General features: G+C 37.2%; 2 protein-coding genes across 3 annotated transcripts in view; one reads left to right on the top strand and one right to left on the bottom strand.

Moving 5' to 3' along the window:
• Window positions 1–16,030, top strand: part of FANCI (FA complementation group I) — a 52,038-nt gene extending 36,008 nt beyond the window's left edge. The window contains exons 27-38 of the mRNA XM_063448895.1: window positions 628–744; window positions 3,214–3,265; window positions 3,938–4,065; window positions 6,164–6,232; window positions 7,154–7,247; window positions 8,221–8,408; window positions 8,786–8,842; window positions 8,929–8,988; window positions 9,421–9,495; window positions 14,441–14,536; window positions 14,633–14,746; window positions 15,841–16,030. Coding sequence (XP_063304965.1) covers window positions 628–744; window positions 3,214–3,265; window positions 3,938–4,065; window positions 6,164–6,232; window positions 7,154–7,247; window positions 8,221–8,408; window positions 8,786–8,842; window positions 8,929–8,988; window positions 9,421–9,495; window positions 14,441–14,536; window positions 14,633–14,746; window positions 15,841–15,900 — 1,110 coding nt within the window. The 3' untranslated portion in view covers window positions 15,901–16,030. The remainder of the gene's footprint in view (window positions 1–627; window positions 745–3,213; window positions 3,266–3,937; window positions 4,066–6,163; window positions 6,233–7,153; window positions 7,248–8,220; window positions 8,409–8,785; window positions 8,843–8,928; window positions 8,989–9,420; window positions 9,496–14,440; window positions 14,537–14,632; window positions 14,747–15,840) is intronic.
• A 5-nt stretch (window positions 16,031–16,035) lies between these two features.
• The window catches only part of POLG (DNA polymerase gamma, catalytic subunit), a 28,341-nt gene continuing 17,026 nt past the window's right edge, over window positions 16,036–27,350 (bottom strand). For both annotated transcript variants that reach the window (XM_063448896.1, XM_063448897.1), the window contains exons 14-23: window positions 26,553–26,713; window positions 26,404–26,457; window positions 24,313–24,430; window positions 22,820–22,955; window positions 21,949–22,195; window positions 20,695–20,817; window positions 19,747–19,912; window positions 18,978–19,186; window positions 16,793–16,953; window positions 16,036–16,178 (exon numbers count right to left, since the gene is read on the bottom strand). In XM_063448896.1, coding sequence (XP_063304966.1) covers window positions 16,117–16,178; window positions 16,793–16,953; window positions 18,978–19,186; window positions 19,747–19,912; window positions 20,695–20,817; window positions 21,949–22,195; window positions 22,820–22,955; window positions 24,313–24,430; window positions 26,404–26,457; window positions 26,553–26,713 — 1,437 coding nt within the window. In that variant the 3' untranslated portion in view covers window positions 16,036–16,116. The remainder of the gene's footprint in view (window positions 16,179–16,792; window positions 16,954–18,977; window positions 19,187–19,746; window positions 19,913–20,694; window positions 20,818–21,948; window positions 22,196–22,819; window positions 22,956–24,312; window positions 24,431–26,403; window positions 26,458–26,552; window positions 26,714–27,350) is intronic.

Genomic DNA, 27,350 nt, shown 5'->3' with positions numbered 1-27,350 from the left:
AAGGGTCTGAAGTTTCCCTTTGACTAAGATGGGGACAAGTACCTGTAACATGTAAATTTTCATTTTTGTCTTTAATTATTGTGTACTGTGGTTCACTTATTTTTTTATAGTGACACTGTTGTAGCTACCAGTGTATGAAATAATTGTGTGTTTATCCCCCCCTAAAAGCAGCAAATAGGGCATATTTGAAGGACTATGCACTATCAAAGTATGAACCCATGATCCTTGCAAGGTAGCTATGCCTTTTGTTAAGCATAGACAAAAATAGGGATTACTCTGTATTAGTATATTTTTGGATTGGGTTGGAATTTCACTGAAATTCCAAAACAGTAAATGTGAGTATTCCATATAAGATTTTATCTTTATGAAATACTCATTTTGGGACAGGGTTACATGGCCGTTTTAAATTTGTTGCACATGTTGTGTACCTTTTGAATCTCAACTAATTTCTTTTATCAATAAACCCACTGTAAACCCACTATGTTTTTCAGTGTATTGGCTTTTGGGTACTTGTGAATCTTCATTTGCTTTCTGACATCCTAATATTCATTGCCGTGCGTGAGTGGCTGAGATGTATTTGCAGTGAGTACTTTGATTTACTGTAGCCAATCGATTACTTTTACACAGAGATCTCTTATTAATCAACTCAGCGGTGAAGAGGATGATTTTAACAGCAAAGAAGCTCTTCTCTTGGTCAGCACGCTGTCTGCATTATCTAGACTGCTGGACTCTGCCTCTGCCCAGGTAAGAAATATAGGTAATGCAATACGTTTGTTTCTGTAGGAGAAAATGTCTGCAAGTATTAAATTGTTAAACAAAAAACCCTCTTTACAGAGGTGATGGGTGAAACTATTCAGTGCCTAAAATACAAAGCAGCTCAAACACATAAAGTGGAATACCCTTATTTTCACAATAAATTAACAATATATAGAAATGTAATGTAAAATACACCACCTAGTGGAGCGCTAATACTAATACAAGTATTTTATTGTATTGTATTTGTATTAGCGCTCCACTAGGTGGTGTATTTTACACTACATTTCTATATAAAGTATTAAATTGTATTTTTCTGATCTGAAATATTGATGATTCATGTGTGTTTTACTTTTTATTACTTTTACTTTTTTATATAATGATATATAGAAAATATAATTCATGACTGTTTTTTTATTTTTATAGTCAAAAGGTTATATATACTGTTTATTACTTTTACTACTTTTTCCGATTTTTTTCATATTTTCTTGTGCAACTTGGTATATTGTTTGCCATGTATTAATGTTTAATGTTTTTTTTTTTGTTCTTTTCTTAAAGGAGCACTATAGTGCCTGGAAAACAAACCCGTTTTCCTGGCACTATAGGGTTATTAGGCCCCACCCCCCTTGTGGCCTTTCCCCCGCTGGGCTGAAGGGGTTAGAACCCCTTCAGCCACTTACCTTAATCCAGCGCCGGGCTCCCTCGGCGCTGGTGACCTCTCCTCCCCTGCCGATGTCAGCTCCCGAGTGGAGCCGAATGCGCATGCGCGGCCAGAGCTACGTGTGCATTCAAACCGTCTATAGGAAAGCCTTACTCAATGCTTTCCTATGGGGATCTGAACTCACACTGCGTGAGTTCAATGCAATTTTCACACTGAGAATCGCAGAAGCGGCCTCTAGTGGTTGTTAGCGAGACAGCCACTAGAGACTGGATTAACCCTGCAATGTAAACATATTAGTTTCTCTGAAACTGCTATGTTTTCAGCTGCAAGGTTAAAACAAGGGGGGCCTGGCACTTCAGACCACTTCATTGTGCTTTTTCTCTTGCCAATTTTATTTTTGCACAGAAAGCATGGCAACATACTCAAAGAGTGAATATACATTATTCACACAGTATTTTTTTGTCAATTGTGTACATTCTCTGAGTTGTTTAAAAAGCTGTTGTTATATACAAAGAGGAAAGGCAACACTTTTCACACTATCTTAAAAAACACATTTTCTAGTAAATTAGAATAGAGTTTAAAAAATGCCAAAAAAACAGATGTGGATCCATGTCTAGTCCCTAACACTCTAAAGAACCACCAACTGAAAGAGTGGGATAGAAAAAAAACACTCACTCAAAAGTGAATGGGATTCAATCTCACTCTAGAAGATTACCTTCTAAAGTAAACGTAACAAAGAAAATGGTAATAACCTTTATTAAACTAAAATTAAGCAAAGAAAATAAATATATAATAGGTATAAAGCTTACCCTGGATAGAAACACCATAGAAAGTTGTGTTAGTGAAAATCACATAAAGGTGAGGAATTAAAAACCTGGGGATATGTTCCTTAATCTCATAGAAGATGATATATATATTGTATGTGCACATACGTAGAAAGTCCGCTAAAATAAATAGTAGTAAGGCCTCTAAAGAGGACCAAGTAAGACTATAGGGACATCTGATATGTGGACCAATATATAAGAGAAACGGAACATAAGTACAGACTGCTCCGTACAAAAGCTGAAAATTAAATAAACCAAGTCGTGCTAAAACGGTAAAATCCGTAAGTAATATATATAGTTGGGATCGTGGTACCTAGCGATAGTAGAAATGCCAATATGGTACTGGAGTTAAACTGTGGTCATTATAAATAGTGCCTCAATAGAGTATATCAAGATAGCTCACTGGTGGAAAACGAAGAAGCACAAACGGGTGTAGTGCTATGTAGCCGACCCTGCTGTACAGACTCTCTGGGAGGCTATATGTCTCGTTTGGCAATATAAACTATAGGGGAAATCCAATAGTGATATATCCCCTAGTGAGAGACTAAAAGATACATAAAATCCACAGCGGTATATAACATCAGTACCTCAAATCAAAAAAGCCCCCTCCGAAATTAGTAACTTTAGAGGAAAGGAGACAATATCCTAGAAAACCCTGGGCTTACTATCTAGCCCACAGGCAGGCCATAGATACTAAACTGCTGCTTCAAGGCAGCCTAGCAAATCCCTATAAGCTTATGTAAGCACATACTTGGAAAAAATAAATAAATAAATAATGAAATGCTCTGGCTAGTCCAACATCACCACTCCTATCTCATATTCACTCTAAAGAACCAACCACCTATCAACTTTAGGTTAAATGTTTCTGACATTTCACTCTCCAGTTCTCCACCAAATCTCCCACAATAGAACTGTTATTGTGAATACATTTATTTGTGGATTTATTGTTCATTGTATTCACTTTCTTTGATCTAGTTTGTACAGATGTTGTCTTGGACAGTCAAAGTATGCAAAGAGAGCAATTTCGGTAAGGTTGAACGTCTTTTAATGTTGGCTCATATACATTTAGCAATTTGTATTAAAGGTGATAGTCTAATTTGTTTGTTTTTGATTTCTACATACTCCAATGTTTGTTTTACATGACTGTCACACAAACAGGAAAACATTTCAAAAATTGCTTGTGTCCTTAAGTGTATGTCCAGCTTCTGAAGCTTTGTCCTTAAGGGGTTAAAGTGGAACTGACACCCAGACAATTTGGGTGGCAGTTTGTTTTTAATAGATAACATTATATTCTATATCCATAATGCACATATGGCATTGCTACAAAATGTGTATATTTATCTATACTTACCTAATAATTTCATCTTGGCTTCAGTTGTAGACTATGCACACACATTTATGTATCCACCATGCCAATGATATCTGACTGTAATAACCTATATTCTAGTACACTGTACATATTATATCACATTATGTGTAAAGTGAACTATAGCAATTTTAGCTACACAAGTCCTTTCTTAGTTATGCTGTGTTTTTAAACTATGTAGGCAAATGCAATACAATAACCCTGCTTGAATTACTTATGTTCAAATCAACTTCACCACAGTACATAGCTGGCTTATAGGTCATCACTTGGCTGTAGTAACAAAGGATAAATGCTTTACAAATAACCTTACTCTTTTTATTTTGTATTATACAGAGGATGTCCAGCTTTGTAAAGGTCTAATGAATTTTATGTTTAGCCTCCATGCCCTCTACAAGAGTCCAGTGAGTGTGCTTCGTGAACTCTGCCAGGATATTCATGGGCACCTTGGGGATATTGATCCGGTAGGGGTGCACTTGATGCATTTATGAGTTTACATTTTGTGTCCAGTCATTTGTTCAAAAAAACAAAGACAAACACATCAATAAACATGCAAAATTGTTCGCTGCTTATGTACTTAAAGTTTTCATAAACATTATTTATGTTATCAAAGTAATGTTCAGTTTCTCTCTTATATTTATCTGTAATTGTATCTAAATTGTGATGGAAATATTAAGGTCTATTATCTATCTGCTATCTGGGAAAGCCAACATTAAAAAGAATTTAAACCAATCTATGTAGGAATATCCCCAGTCACCATCTTGTTGCTTATTCCTGCAGATTATACTTTTATATTTGTTAAGACAGTAAGAAGTGTATTGTGTGAGGCACACAAAGATGGCTACTTTTTTGTATTTATAGATGGGAAATGTGGCAATTTGTTTCTTGATATGTAATGAAAAATAGATGCAGTAATATACAAACAAAATAAAAGTATTTTTTATTTAATTTCCTTTTTCTTATACCGTATTTATTCGAGTATAACGCGCACACGTGTATAACGCACACCCCTAATTTTCGATTAAAAATCGGTATAAAATTTTATACCGATTTTTAATCTAAAATTAGGGTGCTTGTTATACTCGAATAAATAATACCGACCGCCGGGCTCATTACAAGCCCGGCGGTCCTGGGGGGGTGGGCAGCAAGCGTTTACTCACCTCCGTGCAGCTCCTCCAGCTTCCCAGTGTAAATCTCGCGAGACCCGCGGCCAGCTCTGACGACGTCAGAGCGTCAGAGCTGGCCGCGGGTCTCGCGAGATTTACACTGGGAAGCTGGAGGAGCTGCACGGAGGTGAGTAAACGCTTGCTGCCCACCCCCCCTGGACCGCCGGGCTTGTAATGAGCCCGGCGGTCCTGGAAGGTATATTTATTCGAGTATAACGCGCACCCTTAATTTTAAATTAAAAATCGGTTAAAAAAAATGCGCGTTATACTCGAATAAATACGGTAGTTCCATTAATGGAACACTCCATTGAAAAGGTCTTTATTTAACAATTTAGTAGATGTACCCCAAAAGAGAACATACATGTAATTTTTTTTTCTTCATATTCATATGAAAAAAAAAAACCCTTGCAACAGCTGCATGTCTTTGCAAGCTCTTTCCTTCTTTCCAACTATTGAGGAGCCGTGAAGCGCACATATGTGTTCATGGCTTTCCTATGCTTGTCAATGAGCTATAATACAAGTCAATGAGAAGGCGCTAAAACAACACCACTACTGATCATATCCTGGTGTCAGCTTGAATTTGATTTTGTGGGGAGCTGGTGTTTGCTAATGAACAGCTGGATGTAATATTTCATGTTTAACTTCTCAAGCTTATCCGTCTTTAACCCTGTACATCCTTCAGTTATCTTCTTCCTGTTTCCCGTGACTCTTAAATTACCCTAAAATGAGACCTTCACACTCTAAGTATGCAGTGCTTAGTTTTTCAATGTATGACCAAAATCTACACTCAAAGCTATCTTGTACCTGTTACATGATTGTTCTATGTCTATGCATCGCTGCTACTATTGCTGTACAAGTCTGTATTTACACCTTGTGTCTCAATAAAAAAGTGACAACAAAATAAAAAATGAGAAGGGGCTAAGGCTGGCGTGATCAAGCATAGTTCACCTACCACTTTCCTTAGCTCTAATGAATATAGAAGAAAACCTCTCTGGCTGTCTTCCCCCCAATTATAAATGTGCCAATTGCTATTGAAATCATCACTTTTTTAAACTGTCACATTTATGACACACTCCAGACAGAGAATTTCGGCAACATCAAGTGCTTCAAGCGTTTGGAGTGTTCCTTTACAATGAGATGGCCATGTATGAACAGAACACCTGTCTTCTTCTTGATGATGCATATGGCTTTTTAACTTTGGTAACAATTTCAGGACATAGTTTGTTTTAGTATTTATTATATCTGCTCCAAACTCACACAGACAACAAAAAGGATTTACAGGCACCTGTCAAACACAATATACTTTTTATTAACTCACATAATAAGATACTGTAAAAATAAACTGGTGCTATAAACCTTCCTAATTAAATCCTGTAATGTATTGGTATTTCAACAGGATATAGAAGTGGAGACACAATCACATTTTGCAATTGTTAATAAGAAGACTGCAGCCCCTACTGTCACTGTAAGTATCAGCTCATAAAGAGCCACGTAAAAAATGCCTTATAGAAAGAGATTGACCTGTTTCTGACTCTCTCTTCCCTCTGGTTCTCTATTATTCTAATCATGTATATAAACTACTGATGAGAAACATGGTACTGATCAGTTACTAACATTGACATATTTGTTAAAAATGGTAACCTATATATTTCATGTTAAAAACATAATGCAGTTAATACCAGTGTGTACTAGCTCAATTGCCTATTTCAGGGGTAGGAAAACTTCTGATAGTGCTGTTCTGAATGAAAGTTTTGAAGTCCATTAGTAAATTGGCTTTATTTTTTATGGTAATGTTTGTGGTGGCTGCTCTGTGAGTTTTGATGTGTTTTATGGGTTATGTTCATGTATGTGGCTTTTTTTTTTTGGTAGTGTGTGTTTGGAGTCTGTTTTTTTTGGTGGTGTTTTTATATATGTAAAATCTTTGTAGTATATGTGTACTGGGTATGTGTACCGGGTGAGTTTATGTGTACTGCCTGTTATGTATGTGTGTGGGGTGCCTTTAGTACTTGTATGTGTGTCCCTCTGTAGATTGTATGTGTGGGAGGTGTTTGCAGGGATCTTTATTAATGCAGGAAATATCATCTCTAAGGGAAACAAAGTTTTTTAAGTTGTTTTATGTCTCACTCCCTCTTGCCACCGAGGTGGGCATGAATCCTAGTTGTTACTGAATGTTGCAGCTTGTGTTCATCTTCTGTGCATGCAAACCACTCATAATGGCGAGATCACATTATCTCCCGATCTGGCCTATTTGGGTTTCACAGCCTTGTGTTTCATGCAAAGGCACCTCGACCAATAGTACTTGGATTTGCATTTATTGCCTCATATTTCATGGCAACATCTCATTGATTAGTCTGATGAATTGGATGACCTTCATTTTTATACACAGCTGCTGGTTTTAGGTCAAGCTGCAAAAGTGCTGGATGAGGTGGAATGGTTAATCACAAAACTGAAAGGACAGCTCGGTTCAGAAAAGATGGTCTGTAAGTGCAGGAACAGATTTTGACTTATACTATGGATCTTGGAGTACTGTTTTTTCCTTCTTTTAAAAATAAATAAAAATATAGATATATACACGCACATTTGAGAAAAGAAAGGACCACTGGTTACACAATATATGTAGAGTGTCCTTGGGGATTACTGGCAATCTATAAGGGGAATAACCTAATTGAGTACTTAGAAAATTAGAGAAAGGGAGACACATGAAGTGTGAATCCTATTACATTACCATTTATTTTAAATCACTTATCAAGAATAGAACATAGTACTTTATTATTAAAAAAAACAAAAATAAAAAATACACACAAAAAACAACAGTGTAAAGTGTCACACCAAAGTTATTAAGTATAAAAAAATAACCATGTGGTTCATGAACCGGTTTATAGGATGTTTCTTTCAATTTCTTTAGTGTTTACCTCAGTTGCAAATCTGCAATATAGCAATTCAGTATATCCATTCAATGCAAATGATACAATATTGCTGAAGTGAATAACACTTATATTCTATATAGAAGCAAATCCTATTTTTAATAGAAAACTCTCAAATCAATTTAAATATAGCTTAAGTAGTTGTAATTAGATAAATTTGGAGGGCTAGAAATGTACACACATATACATAGTGGTCTCCCTAAAAAAAAAATGAAATAGCCATTAAGCTTACCTGCAGTCCAGTGCTGAGACACTTTCCTCACTGCAGGTCTATTCTACTATAAACACTTTAATTCTGATGATCAGTCCCCAGTTAGAAGCCTGAAGGACATACTGTGCATGTGTATCCCCTCTATTGTTTTATTAGAGTGCTCATTTAATGTTTTATTGACTATATAAAATTATAAAATTAGAATTCTATTTTTAGGTGCAATAGAGTTGGTTTCAGAAATGTTACCATTTATGTTGACCTCATACTTGGACATATAAAGTACTTGTCATATTTTTGTAAAGAGTATTTCTGTTTTAGCGGATGGTGCCTCTCAGACAGTAAATCCCAGAGAACCGGTTGAAAAGGCCATTATTCTTCAGTTGGGAACATTACTGACTGCGTGTCATGAGTTGGTCCAGACTGCTCTGCCCTTTGGAAGCTGTACTGATACGTTGCTGAAGGAGCTGGCAAAGATGTACACCATCTTAACATCTCTCATCAAATATGTGAGTGGTGCCGTTTATATAGTGAAATGAACTGCAGATTTTCTTGTAAAAAGAGAATTTTGGTTTTCTCACCTTGGCTAGTAGATTGCTCAATGAGAAAATGGTTTAGAACTTCTACAAATTCTGCAGAGAAACAGGACCTTCTGTATATATATATATTTTTTTTTAGTACATGATTTGGTTAAAACCTTGCTACTTGAAATAGCTCTGTATAAACAGCAAGTTTAAATCGGTATGCGTGGCACATACCATACGTACCAGTACACCAGTGATTCTAATCAGCATTTTGATTGTGACAAAAGGATTTTGCTTATACTGTGTCTCAAAACATTTCTCTCCTATACAATGCTTCCATGCCTGTTTGTTTTTCTTTTTAGTATTTGCAAGTTTACAGCACTCATTCAGGGTCTATTCCACCTCGCTTGGAAAAGCTGGTAAGTTCATCAATGCTGTATTAATAAAAACATGTTTTTTTCATCTTGGCAATTGAAAATATTACTCTGCTGTTTAATTTTGGCAGGTTAAACTTTCAGGGTCTCATCTGACACCGCAGTGCTATGCCTTCATCACATATGTACAGGTAAGCATACCTTTCAATACTCACAATTCAAGTGTATGTTCTATTTTTTATGGGCAATATCTGCCCTTTTTTGTTTGTTAATTTATGAAGTATTGAGTGTTTATTCTCTGTGAAAATATTTGCTAGATTGTCTAAAGGGAAAAAAAAAATCACATGTACAGGTAAAACCTGCATTGTAAAATATACCATTTAACAACATATACAATGTGTCTCTCTGATTGTAGTGGATTGGAGAAAAATAATCACTTTACTCGAAATTTAGTTTTTAACGCTTTTGCCTTTATCATTTAGGAGTAAAGATAGTTATATAAGAATGAAATAGAATGCATAGTTATATTAGAATTTGTTATATTAGAATGAATGAATGAAATAAATAAAAAGCAGCTAATTGTTTTTTCTCCATTTTCTTTTTACATAAATAAACACTTGCAGAATAGCCAGAATGAAAGTTTGAGCGCTGCTGGAGAAAAGAAGAAAAAGAAGGAAGATGCCACTGCTGTCACTACGGTATACGTCTTAGATGGGGTTTGCCGTAAATCACTGTGAGGGAAAATTTACATTGCCCATGATCGGGAACACAGCAGTTGTTAAAATAGCAAAATAGACAAACCATGTGGGCTCAACACACAGGTTGCCTTACTAGTTGGGCCATCCTCCAAATCACATCTTTTTTTGACACCTTCACTAAAATGAACTTGCTGTGACACATACATACACAATAAGAATACTAATCAGATTAGCTGAGCCACGTCACCTGCAAAGTGATTTCAGAATTCTTACACTTGCCAACAGCATCACTTCAACGCATCAACCGTTTCCTATATACATTGCTTATTTACTAAACAGCACATCGCTTATTTACCTTCTAGTACAAATGGATGTAGGAACTATTTCAAATTCTTCTCAAGTAGACTCCGCACCTATTTCTCATTTTATTTTTTAAAAGACTGGCTGGATATGTGGCACATCCATCCATAATGGAGAGACAGCATTTGAAATATGCAAAACAAACAAAAATGATTATCCATTGTTTACTGTAAAAAATCAGCAACCAGAGCAGGATTACATTTTTCTGCCAATAATGGTCCTCCCTTTGGTTTCAGTGGAAGCTCTGTGTGGCTAGCCCTCTATCCAGCAGATGAAACTACTCAAAGTTGTACATGCTAACTTAAATAAAACAATGAAGGATCCTGTGGCGAAAGTAACCCCGCCACGGGCTCTTGGAGGGGCCTGCTGGTCAGCCTCTTGCCAAAAGACTATGGGCCCTTTAACCCCTTAAAGACACATGACATGTGTGACATGTCATGATTCCCTTTTATTCCAGAAGTTTGGTCCTTAAGGGGTTAAAAACGTATGTACTTTTGTACTCCAGAAAGAGAGACAGACCGTTGGCTCTAATTCCCTACAACTGTTTTGGGCATAAGTCCATGTGCACGGTCGGTCAAAACTATGACTTTCATGGAAATCCCAAACCCCTGAACCGATTTGGGTGATTTTTGAATATGTTGGTCCCCCAGATTGGGGCTACTGGGGGATGTTTTCATGATTTTGAGTGGTTTCCATTTGTTTTGTGGGTACTTTCAGGAGGTTGTTAAAAAGTATATTTGTGTAAAAGTATATTCTGTGCCTGGAGATAATTGAGTTTAGTACAGTTCCTGACTCAATTATCTCCCAGGCACAGGGGGGAGGGATTATCTCGTTTTGTGTGGGAGTGTCCTGGACCTGAGAGCCAATGTGATCATGTGTATGTTTTTGCTGTAGTCTACTCTCAGAATACCTGGAATATGTAGAATTCCCCAGAAACTCCTTGCATGGGGACCTACATATAAGTCCAGTTGTGGCTGCCATTAAACGAGCTCCTCTTCACCCTCAACATGCTTGTCTCGTGTGTGGAGGGAACAGCTATATTAACTCTAAGGATCACTATATACTCCCTTGGATTACAACACTTGCTCTTGTAAGAGCAGCCTGCTTTTCTCTCTGGACTAGGAGAGGTCTACCCACTGGAAGCTGGATCCTGGTCTATGGTCCAGGGTGCGTGGAGGAGAGCGAGACCCCAACCAAGCTGTAACACTGGATATGCACACAAAGGATGTGGAAATGATGGCGCTATATAATTGCAAAGTTGTTAGAATAAATATCAGCTGCTATATACACTCTGTGGGTACTCCTTTTAACCCACCACACATAAAAGATCACCAAAAACAGAAAAACTTTAGATTTAGTAGGTGTTTATACCCCTTAAACCCTCAGTTTTCACGAGTGTAGCGCTAGGTTTAAATATGAAAATGAGTGAATACGTGTATACAGTGCTTAAAGGCACTTACCCTCTATATCACACTTGTATTTTCATGTACATATAAAAAGAAATAGAAAATACACAAATAATAGCGCAGTATATCGAAGAAATGTCCCAAAAATTATGTGAGTTATAAGTTTAAATAAACTCACATTTTTTAGAGCCTTTTACAGTTGTAAGGCTCTAAACTTCCAGACGTCTGTGTCTTTTTGGGTAGATCACACGACCCCTCTCTCAAGGCAAAATGCGTATGTTCCTCTCCACATCATACGAAAAAAGACACAGATAATCCAATCTAAGTGTAGTATTTTAGATACTGATTATATCAATATAAATAAAATACAAGAGTGCTCACATTGTTTAGAGCCTTTTGATAACTGGCTCTAAGTGTATAAGCCTAGTGTCAGTTTATGGGGTGACACTGCCCCTCTCTGGAATCACTTGCGCAAGATACAGTTGAAATTACAAGTATAAAAAATATATTTATTTTTACAGAGAAAAGTAATTTTTAAAATGTATACAAACTATTAACTAGAAAATAAAAAACTTTAAAACCATATAAGAACAGTACAAATGTATTTAGTGGTCTAAATATAGGTCCACTATTAGCCAAAACGCGTTTCACCGAAAAACGGCTTCCTCAGTCAGCTTCAAAGTATCCTCTGTATTCCCTCTCTTTTAAATCCTCAATTACCCGCCAATTTTTCGTTCTCCAATTCGGTATACTTGCTGTGACGCGGCCAGATATCGTCGCGTCACTTCCTGTTTGTTCGTACTACATGTCCCATGATTCTCTGCGGATTTCAACGTCACTTCCGGTGGGTTCCGATATCGTTATGGGTAATATAGTCCTAAACCTCGCCACAATCAAGTCCTTGTCTGGGTCCATAATCATATAGCGAAATTACGGAAAAATAGAAAAAGAACAAGGGGAGGTGTATCGATGTTCAATGTCAGTATGTAAAATAAAAACAAATAAAATAAAAACAAATAAAAAATACATAAATATAGGCATATGGTCTGTGTTTTATTCTACAATTTAATTGAGAGAGGGGTCGTGTGATCTACCCAAAAAGACACAGATGTCTGGAAGTTTAGAGCCTTACAACTGTAAAAGGCTCTAAGAAAATGTGAGTTTATTTAAACTTATAACTCACATAATAATTTTTGGGACATTTCTTCGATATACTGCGCTATTATTTGTATATTTTCTATTTCTTTTTATATGTACATGAAAATACAAGTGTGATATAGAGGGTAAGTGCCTTTAAGCACTGTATACACGTATTCACTCATTTTTATATTTAAACCTAGCACTACACTCGTGAAAACTGAGGGTTTAAAGGGTATAAACACATGCTAAATCTAAAGTTTTTCTGTTGTTTTTGGCAAGCTGTAACACGGTCTGTGGGGTTTACGGTGGTTATAGTGTCTGGTGGAGTGATAAGGAGTACTCGGAAGTACTAGGAGGCAGAAATTGGCGGAGGCACCCAGTCGGGGTTCCAGGCGGTCCGTCACAGATCCTGTATGTCATTTTTACATCTTTGTGAAATTTACTGGAATACTCAATATAGTGTGAATACCCTCCCCAACCCTCCTCTTCAAAAGAAAAATCCATTAAAATACCACTTTTAGTGTGCAGATCCCTCCACCCCCCTCTACTTAATGTGCGGTGACTTTAGTAATTTTCAGATTAACCCATTAATGATGTTTGCATGTTCCATGCCATCCTACACAGAGCTGGCTTAAATGCCTGTAGGACAGCATGGGTTGCCCTGCACATTTGGTTTGTGCAGGGTTCCCCAGGCATCAATGGATGTCTGCTGTGGTCCCAGACTTTTTGATGAGTTACTTTCAGCTGTGTAAGTCAGAACTGCAAGCACCTCTTTAAATAGGCATTTAAATACCTTTTGTAAAGATCATGGTGTGAGCAGGGTTAAATCCCTGCTCAGATCACTAGCCCAAGGTATCAATGGATATCTGGGGCCATTTTCTAGGTGCACTATGAGCTCGATACAGCCCTTTAACTCCATTCATAAAACCGCAGCTGGCTGACTGTCCTTAGACGTATATTTTCTAGGTTGCAGGCTGCTTTGCCGACTGTGACCTTAGCTGGGCTTTGCCAGCATCATCTCTGTGTAATCGGCTGGGAAAGAGGGCTTCATTTATGACACTGAGTGTAATCATGAAATGGCCAGTAGACACAGACCACTATCTACTGTGTTAAAGGACCACTATAGGCACCCAGACCACTTCAGCTCAATGAAGTGGTCTGGGTGCCAGGTCCATCTAGGTTTAGCCCTTTTTGCTGTAAACATAGCAGTGGGTTAATCCAGCCTCTAGTGGCTGTCTCATTGACAGCCGCTAGAGGCGCATGCGCATTCAGCCGGTGACGGCGAAAAGGAGGAGGAGAGTTCCCCGTGCCGAGGGAAAACAGGTAAGATTTTACCCCTTCCACCTCCTGGAGCCCGGCGGGTGGGGGGGACCTACAGACCCTATAGTGCCAGGAAAACGATTATGTTTTCCTGGCACTATAGTGGTCCTTTAAATAGTAAAAGCTATTTTTTTGTATTGGCATTGATATTAGCACTGGGTTACAGCTAGGGTAGTGTTAAGATTAGTTTTAGGGGTAAGAATAGGGTAGAGTTAGAGTTGGGGTAATGTAAGGGTTAATGCTGTTTAGGGATAATGTAAGGTTGTTAGGAATATGGTTAGTGTAAGGGATATGGTTGATATAGCGTTAGTGTTGGGGGATTGGTATAGGGTTAGTGTTCACTATCAAAATTTTATATAATTTCCTAGACATATTAGGCATTTAACTATCAGGAATGGTATATGAATCTATTAAGTTGCACTGGATGTGTAATAGTTTATTAGAAGCAAAAACTTTAAAAATGTAAAAAATGGGGGAGGTGCATTTTTTCTTCACATACATGGTGTGTGTGTGTGTGTGTACACATACATACAGAATACTAAATGAAAGCCCTTTGGGGTCACATGAAGAGAAACCCTTAATTTACGATGGAACAAACCTAGAGCTCAAATTCAAGAGTTTGTTTTGATTCAGAATGTGGACAACTGACTCACTCCTTAACAGAAAATAAATCTGTGTATATATCATCAATGTTTAACTAAGCTTTCTTTGTTTCCTAGGCTAAAATCCTTCGGGACACCAAACCAATCCCCAACTTGATTTTTGCAATTGAACAGTATGAAAAATTCCTCATCCATTTGTCTAAAAAGTCCAAGGTATATTTATAGTTTCATTCATTTTGCAATGTACGGGTTATGGGCACTAACTTTCCATTTTTTACAGTCTTGCTTGGATTTCTCTTCCATCTTCAGGTAAATTTGATGCAGTATATGAAGCTCAGCACCTCAAGAGATTTTAGAATCAATGCATCTGCCTTACAAGAAAAGGAGCCGGAGGACGAAGAGAATGAACTAAACCCTGAACAGGTACATTTTTTGTAATCTAGGGTCTCTTAAGCATCTGCAAAATAACTTACATCTCATGTTTGTTAGAGATCTCTCCAGGCGTTGCCTGTATTTATTTAATACTCATACTGTGTAACATTTAAATATCACAAGGCAAATAGAAAACTCATATTCACAGTCCTAAATGATTGTTTCTGCAACATTTCACAATAGCTTGCAAAACATGGCACTGCATTTCTTGGGTACCATGGCAACATTCTGCTAATTTTAGTTTGGGCCTAAAATATAGGCAAGTGTGGAATGCTTGCAAGAGGTTTTAAAAAAAATAAAAAAAATTGGTATCTTATAAATAAATCTCAGAATATGCATTGCAAATTCATTGCAGTTGAAAGATATCAGAAGATAAAGTAGGGACTATGACTTTTTTTTTTTTGGGCAAATATTGATGCTTCCACCTGCTTCATGTTGCAAGTGAAAGGCGTCTGTTTGTGCAATGCCTGCCATAGTTTGTATGCTAATGTAGGTATAAATATACACCAGTAAAGCAGGACACGGTAGAACAAGAAGATATAGAGGATGGAGAACTTCTGGTAAATATCTCTCTTCCATCTCGTTGCCACCAGACAATAGGAACTGTCAACGGTCAAGCTGACAGTACAACCTTAATTTTTGTTTGAGTTTTTAATCTATAAAACAAAACCAAAGTCACATTATGAAGCCCTATCAATGTGCGGCTTTATTTCATTTAGATCCCAAAGAGCTGATTTGTGCCAAGATATTAGAGGTACATTGTTTTGTAAATCTTGAGTGATGCTGCAGTTTGTGTACATTTACCATAGCAGTTAATAGAATCAGTCAGAGCTGGTGTATTTTTTATTTGCTTCACGAAATGCAGATATTACATGCCATAATATTGGAGAATGCACGTAGTTGCTTATTTTTCATTTTAAATATTTTCCAATGTATCATTTTTATTGAAAGGCAAATTGGTGGAACTACAGCATGATGTAACAGAACATTCACACAATGTACATGAATTAATAGGCACAATATATAAGACAATACTGGCTGTCATACCTAATTTTTTTTATTTTTTTTTTTTATTTTTTTTTTAGTCTGTAGCAGAGGAGGTTGAAAGTCAAGAACCCAAAAAGAAGAGAAGAAAAAGGAAGTAGTTTGAAGTATATCCACCCAATTCCACAGCACTAAGTGTATACTTTTTGAAGTTATAAATGTTATTTACATGGATTCTAGAATTGAATCATTTTGTATATTCTTTTACTTCTGAACGAAGGTGAAGAAGGGATTACTCTTAATGGCTTTGACCGGTTTTGATGGATGGACAACTCCATGGGAGTCAAGAATGATCCAGGCTTCAAGATCTTGTTTTGTTACCCTTTTGACAGTATACCCTTGGTTATTTTAATTATCTTATAGATATCCAATGCTTCACCTGCAAAAAAAAAAGCTATTTTTAAATATGATTTGAATGTATTCTATTAAGAGCTGTAGATTACGATGTACAGCCATACATATGTGAAACTGGTTTTCCCATTTTCTGAAAAAGTGCAATGTAAATATCTATTGTGAAGATGTACACATACGAATGTTGCTGTGTCATTTTGTCCTTTCTCAGCATAGCTTTGACAAACAGTTTGGACTATTTCAGAAAGATACAACACATCTAAAAAAATTTACAGTAAGCCAATGTATAGCATGTTTTACAGTGTTTGTATCCCTGACATTATGAAATATTTGTCACTCCCTGTAAAGGGCACTTTGTTTGGTGTCTTCACACATCATGTCTTACATTAGATATCGAGGTAGGGATCTTAAGGCAATACAATACATTTGTGAGAAGGCACACATTGCATTATTTGAGTCCCACAAAATTAGGGTCCAAGGCTGTGCATGTCTGAGCTTCTCCCACAACGGGTACTTACGGGGAGGAGGGATGGGTAATACAGTGGGTCAGTGTGAGCATGTTATATGTAATTAGCGCCAAACAATGTTTTCTGTGTTTGTGTGAACGGGGGTAGAGCCCCAGTCCTATGGAGTTGCTCATACCTTGGGGAATTCCATATCGCTTTTCAATGCCACTCGGATTTGAAGGAGTAACACAATCCATGGAGACTTCCTTTCTCAAACACTGATCAATGTCTACCGCACTGAAAAAAGCCACAGATTGTGGCAAATCCTGCATGCCCAGTTTATAAGCAAACATACACCTGGGAAAAGCAGAAATATTCAGATGTTTCATGTGAAGTGACAAGGCAGAACGGTGACTAAATGAAAAACTAATTTGTAGAATGGAATGTGAATAAACCTAACATGAGGCAAGTAAGACAAAAGCCAACATTCTCGAAATGGTTCAAAGACCATTGTACTTTTATCAAACAAGTGTTCCTATATAATTCCATACAGGTTTTTTCACTAAATATTAAATTGGTGAACTAAGGAGCATCACAAAAACATGCCAAATTGCAGAAAACCAGAATATTCAATGATCTGAGTTAACGCATTACTTCAAATCACTATCGTGTCCATAGTGGTTGAAGTGGTCATGCTAGTAGAAGTATGTATGTGAGTTACTGTTGTTTGTGGGCTGGGGCTAGTTGCACCCCCAGCCCATGGAACCATGTTCTGGACTGCCTAATGTCAATTTTGTGCATACTTTGCATCTGTCTTTAGCGCACTTCCAACAGATGTGCTAGCCATCCCCTCCCACGTTTATCTATTTATTTTTTAAAGCCTCCCAGGCTCAGAGCAATCAAAACAGTCCAATCACAGGCTTCTCTGAGAAGCTTGTGATTGGACTGTTCAAGGCCCATGTGACCTCTGAGGGAGACATGGAACTAAGCACCAGAAGCTATGCCTGGTACTGGATTCCAGGTATGTCATATCTCTTTGCAGCTTATTCTGCAAACCGAGAAGGTGGACTTTATTCATAGTGCCAATAGGGCATTTTACATTAAAAAGGTTTCCCCCTACCCTAAAGGTTTAGAATAATCCTTTAATGTGTATTAATAGCCTTATGACCCAAGGAGAAATCTAATTGCCACTTAGTAGTGAAGACACAATTTCTTTCCCAATTTGTGGCAAAACTAGAAAATCACTCGATGTTCTGCCCTCTTTTGGATCAGCAATAGTAATAAAGATATGTGAAAAATTGAATCTGAATTTTGTTTTCAGCATATATTAATATGTACTGTTTGAGGATACCTTATCTCTGTCTAAAACACACCAATATCATCACATATAGTAGATATGAGGGGGAAATTTTTGAAAAATACTCTGCTTATGTATATTTAAAGAGCACTATGGTATTTTGGTAATGCGGCTTCCTAAAATTAACACGGTAATGCAAATATCTGTAATTGATGTATTACCCACATATTGTAAATACTTTTTTGAATACACTATTTGTACCATAAAACTATATTTAGTCCAGCTCCATCCAAAATACATTAGGACTGATGCAGTCTGTCCAATTCAATGCTTCTGTTTCCTGATACTGAACACAAATTTAATTGATGTTCCAAAGTCTTAGGGATGAAGAACCAATAGTTGGCTGTCTTGGACAAATGTAAACATGTCTCACACTTTCCAAGTAAAGAGGCAACATCTACACACCAAAACTCTTATATTAAGAGAGTGCATTCCCTTTAACATATTTAGGTGTTAAATACAAGTTTTAATAATATTATAAACAAGAATTTTTTTTATACACTAACCCTCAAACAAACATACTCCCACGTTAAAGTAATACTATGGCGTTAAGAATACAAACTTATTCATAATGCTATTGTATTCTGTAGCAGTTTAGGTGTCCGAGTTTTACTTACCCCTTTCTCCATCAGGAGCAGCATTTGACTTGGTTCCCAACAAGAACACATGCCTCTAGTCACTGCCAGGAAGACCATCACTAGAGGTTTATAAACCATAAATGGAACTATAGTAGTTCTAAAAAAAAACGCTATCAGTTTAATTCTCTCAAGTGACAATTCAAAGTTAATTTCAAGCAAAGTCAAAGGAGCTGAACTGGAAGAACAGACGAGTTAGATATTTATTTTGACCTTAAACTTGAAATTCTCTTGAATTTTCCCTTTAGTGAATAACCCTGTAAGTTTAACATTGCAGGGTCAAATTACAGAGCCATGCCGTTCGTGGCGCTTTAACAAACTAGCTGATGATCAGTGAGACTTCTTAAAAGATATACAGAGTACAGTGGAAGTGCATGTTTACCATTTACCTCGTTAAAAGGTTTGTTATCTGCAAAGCCAATGCTCCTCGGTAACGGTCTTCACTCTGCACCAGGTAACGCACCTCATCATGGATACTGATGCAGAAACGTCCATCAATGTCATACTCCTCGAAAAGCCACTTCATGGCAACCAGCATCAAATGCAAGTAATCAACAGCCGAGCTCTGTACGGCCCAGTTCACTCTGCTTGTTATAAACTGAGTGAACACAAAAACAAAGGTTTGCATCTGCAAAAGTAGTGTGTAAATACAATAAATACGAACTAACAAATGTGCAATCTATTTTTTTTTGTTACTAAAATCTTTTGTCACAATTTCCACTCTTATGCTTGGGTGATCTAAAAGGACTATCTTTAGCAAAAGCGACTGAGGGTGAAGTGAACAAGCACAGCCAGAAGGAGCTGTGCCGATTCCAATACCAGTCAGCACTACCAACTAGAGATTTTTTTTATTTTTTTTAAAATTACATTATATACCTCCAATGTGAGGAGCTGGGGAGAGGCTCTTATCTGAGGTCCATTCAGATGATACATGTAAATGGCATGGGAAATGAAAGGTGTAATGAGGAGGGTGTATAAATGAGATGGGCTAATTTACACCATGAATCCAAAATAACACTTAGAAAAGTATTAACCTGAGCTGATAGCAGTAAGTTTAAACAAATAATACTATACTACTAATCACGAAGAACACAGATGTAATTGTAAAAGTGTCTACCTTATTATTACTTTAGACAAGGCACACAGAATTGATCATACCTCTCCTTTTACAGCGGACGGTTCTAATGCTCTGCTTATATAGCATCCAAGGACAGGTGTCCTGGGGGAAGAACTCATAGCAATGCTCTCCAGCTTATTAAACATTTCAGATTCTGTACCCCCAGTCCATATCTTCCGCTTTACTAAGTCCCACTTCCTTCTAGACCTGCAGCAATATTTATTTTCGAACATACATTAGTTTCCTAAAACCGGTGTCCTGTTCACACAACAAGTGGTGACATCAGAAAAGATATAGGTTTGCATCAGTAAGAGAGGAATATTAAAATTATTATTAAAAACATTTGTTTATTTATTTTTTTCCTTTTTATGGAATTAGCAAGTACTTTTGAAGTTCTACATTATTTATTTTCTCTGACTTGTCTCACAGATTCGATATTTGATCACATACAGGGTTGCTTACTAAACATCAAAGCCTAGGGAACTGGCATCTAATGGCCACAATGGTGTATTGGGGGGGGGGGGGGGGGATCTCTTTAATTTTCTATGTACTGTGAACATAAGAATCTTACTAGAGAAAAAGTTACTGAAAAATTACTTATGGGGCAAAAGCTCTAAGTAAAGGAAAATATGTTAACTGGGCTGGAACAGAAAGTGGGTTGTAACTTGAAAAGTCAAAAGTTTGTGGCAAAGTTAATTTTTACATGCACACAAAAAGTTAAGTATTTTTTCAAAATGTAGTGGTACTTTAAATAATCAATTACATTCCATGCTTCACATCCAAAAGCTTTTTGCTTCTGGAAAATGCATCTAGCGTTTCTGAAAAGGTAATTATCAAGGCATATTACTTGGTTATTAAGACATTTGTCTCAGGACAGGTTTGGCAGGAAGAGAAAACAAAAAGCTGGAGTGTTTTTTGTTGTTTTATCAGTAAAGCACACTTTATAAATAGGGAGACCATCTCCTTTGGAGATCTTTTTCTCATCTTACTTCATTGATGCCTCTCTTTGTATTTTGCGCACATCCTGCAAGCTCACAGAATTCTCCTCTCCTCTATAGACTTTAATTCCAAGCTCTTCCACCAGCCATTCTCCTTCTTCAGACAGAACGTACCTGGATATAATGTAACATTTAGATGCTTAATAAAAACAGATACCCGAGATCAGTGGTTCCTCAAACACCCCCCACCCCCCACCCCCCCCCAAAAAAAAACATGTTTCTCAGGATCCCTATTGGAACCAATATTGAACGATTGTTGTTCCTTGAGGACTTGGTTGGAAAACTGCTGTCTTATGTTATGTAATAATGCCCATAATATAACTCATGTATCTGCCAAGTACGGGGTTTTAATGTTAATCAAGAGTTCATTAATAATAGACTACTTAACTGGTGCTCATTAGCATTCAAAACTGTTTGCATTACGCTTTTTTTTAATAGTTTTTTAAGGTGTGCCTTTTAATTATAAATTTATGTTCCCATCAGGAACATCTATTTTTTTCTAACAATCACTAATTACAGCCAGTGTTAAAGGTGGGTGTTTTCATGATTCTCACAGGGCTGTTTAACAGAGGAATGAAATATGTGCATCCTTGAAATATGGAAAGGGAATCTTTTTCTTTTGTATCTCTGATTTGCCTGATATGACACCAAGTCCTGTAAGACTTGATTTTTTTTTATTGTTAGTTGGATGGCATAAAGTTGGACTTTTATCTTCTTGCTGCACCTCTGCAAATAGCTGTGGCTATTCTTTGTGTAAGCTTTAATCCACGTAACGTGAAAAGCATAATACGTAGAGAAGAAGTGGACGTAGCATGTGTCGATACTGTCAGGAATAGAGTGATAGCGGACCACAAAACACAACACTCTAGACTTTATATCTACATTACCAACATTGTTTTTAATACTTTATTGCCAAGTATTGGTCAAAATCATTCAATCCAATAGCTGCTATAGTCAATTACAAGGTTTGTCAACAGTAACTATGGTAAAGCAAATAGATATATCTCAAAATACTACCTTCTACGTTTTGTGTGTTCTGAAAATGACATTATCAAGATGAATAAGGATTCATGAGATGAACAAACATTCATTTTGTTAAGGTTTCCCAGTCCTCTCCAACCGTCTTTAACAAAGTGGATTATTAATAACCCATTCAAATTTGCTGCTCAGTCTGTGATACAGGCTACGATTAAAATAAAAACCAAAAACTGCGCACAACCAGGAATGAGGTCCTGTTACACTCACCTTCGTATTCCTTTTGTCACTGCATACATCTGCTTTGCTTTTTCTGCTGCCTGTTCTTGAGTAAGACGATGATTAAACTGCATTAACAAGCGCTCTGCAAAAGCCTGCCCAGCACCATAAATACGACCATAATTGAATACTTTTGCATGCTCCCGACTTATTCCAACAGTGGAGGCAGTCTTGCTGTGCAGGTCAGTACCACTGCTCTTCTTGCCCTGCAGTGTCATCCAACCAAAAGCTGTGCAACCTGGAAACATAATCAGACAGGGGTCTAGTCCATTCTACATTCTAGAATGTTCACATTTATTTAAACTATACTGCACCACAGATCACAGATGTATGCCGACAGAATTACAGTTTCTAATGGCAGAGTAACATCATCAGCATTATGTGGTTATATAGGTAACAATCATTGCCTTCCTGCCAAAAAAAAAAGGTTCTGAATTCTGTTTCATATATATATATATAGATAGATATAGATAAATATATATAGCATGCTGTTATGTAATGATGTGCATTCAGTGTGAGTGAATGTGTGTTCTGTAGTATACTATACTTCTACACACACACACATTTATATATATTATTTTATTTTTATTTTTTTAAGTGAATGTCTCACAAGAAATGAAAATATTTCCAATTACCAACAAAATTGAAAATGTTACAAGGTAATAACAGTTTAACAGTGAATAGACCTCTAAAAAAGGCAATTAGGTGCTTTATTCACTAAACTGAGTTAGCATAAAGCATTTGAATAACATTTAATTAACCTCTCACTTATTTTATTTTATCTCAGCAGTTTAAAAAAATTCTATTTGTAAAATATAAAAGAAGATGCATTGCTAAAATGTGCCTTGCAGCTGCTTTATACCATGAAGTCCTGCAAAGTGAGCCTCTCCAAGGATCGCCGCTATCCACAGCTCCTGGGAATCTACATCCGCTCCGATCATATGATAACCAGGAGGTACCTGGACCATAGCTTTTAATTCACTGCCCACACGGTCCGTCTGAAAAACAGTAAAAGGAAAACCAGCACTGATTGTAAACAAAGCTGTAAGTCACTTTTAGGACACAAACTGCAGAAACACATTTAATAGGACTCAAACCCCCAGAGAAGGAGAAACATACATACTTCATTCTCAATTCTATACATAGTTTTCAGCTTATTTGTGTGTTCTTAATGTCTTCACAAGACCAAAAGAGTAACCCAGTTTGGATCTCTTTGCCAACAGTGTACACATCCGGGCTGTATCACAATGACAAGGTCCATGATGGGGCTGAGAGAATCACCTGGTGCACGGATATCCAATATACAGATCCCAAACTGGAACACCGATTTTTTTTTTTTTAATAGAAAGCACCATGGAAGTTGTAGTCATACAACAACTAAAGGTCTACCTTCCAAACTCCCCTGATCTAGGGTTTATGGTCTCTCCTGTAGAGTGGATACATCTGGCCTTTGGTTGCTCGACAGTCCATGTCGGTGTAACCAGTTGACCTTGTAATGCCATTGGTACAGCACAGATGAGATAAACTTGTTTAAAACCTTTGGAGTGGAATTTACCCAAAGGCCAAGTTGTTTATTAAGCTTTCTATACGTTCTCTGTGTATATCATTCTGTTTTCACCTACTAGTAAAGTTCTGTGGGGTCAAATGACATCCAGATTGTTGGATTGCATGCAGTGAAACAAACTATTACAATTGTAGTAAAACACTGGCAATGCAGCCGAGAATTACTTTACCGATGATACTCAGTCAGAGCAAATAAGTGAAGTAGCAAAAGTTTAATTGCAACAATGTTACACTACATGTAACCCTTATTTATAGCGGCACTAACACTACCTGGGGACACTGCAGAATTTACAAAAATCCCCGGGGTTGACATCACCACTGGAGTTCTACTTACCTGAGCCAGTCCCTCGTGGGTAAGGCAATCTTATTCAAGTGGGTCTTCTTTCACTCCAGCAGCCAACGTCACGCTGTACTCTCGGGATTTCGCAGGAGTACAGCATTAAATTCTATGGAGGATCCCATGAGACAGTGGGACCCTCCATAGACAGAGACCATTCCTTGCAACCGTCACTTATGACGGCTTGAGGGATTGACACTTGTAAATGGCGGTAGCTCCGCCCACTATCTAGACATGTCAGGGGTAGGAAATATACAGAGACAAAGTAGTCCCTACTTTGTCTTAGTATATATCTTGACTGGGTTGGAATTCCAACACAGTCAAAATTAGTATTTCATAAAGATTATATTGGGTGTTTCATGCTGCTTTAAGTAGGACACCACATGGAGTTTGCCACTTCAGAGAAGACATAACAAACCACATTAACATTACATACAGATACAATGATCACTTACACGTGCATTGCTGGCCGTTAGCCATGTGGGCTCCACAGCTCGGCGTGTGATTGTTCCAGCTGTGACCACCTGAGGCAGGATGGCTCCATACTTATTGTCTTCATCAAATTCAGGGTTCCTGGGATTAGATAATATTATTTATAATAAATTCATTTTTTAACACATTCAAGCATAGAATCAAAAATGAGTAGAGGTTATTAAGAATATTCAGGCAGTTCAAAACTTGCTCTCTAAACCCATTGACATATTAGCACCAATAAGACATGTAACACAAAGCCAAAATGCAGGCTTTTTTTTCACAAAGCAGTCCTCTATCCATAATTAAAACTGTAACTGGGAACAGTGGTGGATCAAAGTTGGTGGCTTTCTTCCTTTAACAACCCATTCCTTCCTCAATTGAAGGGAGTGAGATTTTGGTTATGATGAGGGGACTAGTTTAGCAAAGACATCTATTGGAGATTTATATTTAATGTCCTTCTTTTAATTTGTTCTGTAATGATGATCAGTGTTTTTATGTTTGGTATATAGTGATGTGTTATTTAAAGTTAAATCTTCTTTATGGCTGATCTTAGATCAACGGCAGGCATTTCTCCAGCCACAGTGCCTACTCCTTTACCCCAAAATGAACCATATATGGTCCAAGCTGACAGAGTAGTGAGAAAAAAACCCTAGTAATTGATAAAAAAAAAAAAAAGGCCAGCAAATACCCAAACATATCTACACATAGGATTTTGAATGAAACCTATAATCTTGCATTAAAATGAATAATAAAAGCATTATAAAATAGTAAAAGCCACGAACCCCTATGGAGAGTCCCATTTTTTTTCCTAATGGTTTGCTTGTCTGTTTTCAGCCAATAGGGGAAGTTCAGAGAAGTGGGAATGGTAAACGAGCATAAACACATGCAGTTCAGTTTCCAGCATGTGTCAGAATGTATTTTAGGCACTAATTAATCCCCAATAAATACAAAAGAAAAAAAGGTTACTTGTGCACTATTCCAATTCCCTATGCCCTTTTAAATAACTGGAGGTTTTGATGATCACTCCAACAGCCATTAAAGTGTAAGCTCACCTGCCATGTCAAGGCAAAACATCTTAGGTGAGTCCTACTCTAACAATTCACCTTGCAGTTTTTAGCTAAAAAGTAAAATATCTCATGAGACAAAGAGAGGTATTTTTCTAAACCCCTACAATTATCAATCCTTAACATCTGGTGGTGTGCACTGTAACACATGGCTGTGTAACTAATTCTGGGCAGCAGCAATGGCTATAGTACAATTTTTTCTGTATTTGCTTTTTTTCTTTTATCACACAGCCATGTTACAGTACTGCCGCTCACCCCATGTGTTCCCTATTTAGGGTTAATAAGTGTGCAGGGTTTAGAAAAATACCCCTCTGTGTCTCAGAGATTTTACCTTTTAGCTGAAGACAGCAAGAGGAATTGTTCATGTAGAGGTTTTACCTTGATGTGGCAGGTGAGCTTAGACTTGAGTGTGGTTGGAGTGAAACTAAAGTACATCCAGTTATTTGAATGTGCAATGGGGATTTAGGATAATGTGTAAGTAACTTTTTTTGGTTGTTTTTTATTATATGTATTTGGGCTGATATGTACTATAGTTATTGTTGCTGCCTAGGAGTAGTTGGAGTTTGAGCTCAGGGCTTTATTTTGTATACTAATCAATTCCCAAAAGAATCGGATGGAAGCTTAACAGACATAGATAGATTAATCATGTGACTATAATGGGGAGATTTAAAGTCTCCCAGGTATGTTTCATGCTCATTCTCAGACTGTGCCTTGTATTGACAACCATCAGGGTTATTCACTAAAATGAGAATTGCTGGAGATCTAAAGTGAATTTCAAATGTAAGGGCAAAATAGCTGAAATGAAGACATTCTCCAAGTTAGCTATACTTCCAGTTCAGCTACTTTGCCCTTAAATGTAAAATTCACTTTAAATTGCCAACAATTCTCTCTTTAGTGAATAACCCTGTATGGATCCTTTAAAACCCATGACATTCATTCCTTACATTAATCTCTATAGTGTAGTATCGTTCTACAATAGTAATAACCTCAGAGCCAACAGCAATCTACCTGATAATATTCCGCGGCAGCTCTCCCTTTTTCAGCCATACTACTTTCTGGGAGCTGTAATAACAAGAAAAAGTGACAATGGGCAGCTCTAACTTGTGACTGTTAAATCTCTGTACAAATGTACAATCTATGAAAAGAAATGATGTTACCTTACGCGTTTGTGAGCGTTTCTCCAGAATGATATCATCTTATTAATTTCTAGAGCCCGTGTTGCGCTGGTGTCCCCAGTATAAGCCTGCAAGGTGCCATCTTCCATCTTTGGAAGAAAATCCTTTGCAAAAGGACTGCCAACGTTATTTGTGATGCCATCCTATATAATGGGTAGGGGAAAGTAGTTCAATAAAAATATCCCTTACCTTTTATTTTCCTAGAGCTGCTGACATTTGTACAGCCAAGCTGTAGCAGCTGGAAGACCTTTCTCGGACCAGGAGACTATCAATCTGTTTCATAATCCCATAAACTTCTGTTTGGGAGATCCTAGTATACATGGGTTATCTCCCAGCCACAGTTCTACTCATCATAGAGGATGAGAGGACATGTTTGTAAGCTGAAAGCAGCTAAACCAGTTGCTATGAGTTTACATACAGTGCAGTTCAAGTGCAAACCAGTTATTTCTTGGTCAGGCAGGACTTCACTGCAGATGCTTCAAAACTTGGGTATTTGCAGTACATGAAAAAACTTCAAATACTATTTTTTTTTTTTTTTTTTTTTTAAACCAATAACTATAATACTGCATTAAAAAGAATGGTTGACAGACATTATAAATTCTTTCCATAAGTACTACACTAATTTATACAACCTTAATACATCAACTCCTGCCTCGGAGGATATCCAACATTTCTTGAGTACTAGGATCAAACAAACCCTCCCTTCAAGCGATATTGCTTACCTAGAGGAACCCATCACAATAGAAGAATTCACTAACACTGTCAAAACACTTCGATTGG

Source organism: Pelobates fuscus, chromosome 3 (genome assembly GCF_036172605.1).
Source record: "Pelobates fuscus isolate aPelFus1 chromosome 3, aPelFus1.pri, whole genome shotgun sequence".
Classification (NCBI taxonomy): Eukaryota; Metazoa; Chordata; class Amphibia; order Anura; family Pelobatidae; genus Pelobates; species Pelobates fuscus.
The sequence above is the reverse complement of the archived record's forward strand: the minus strand, read 5'-3'. Positions and strand labels throughout refer to the sequence as shown.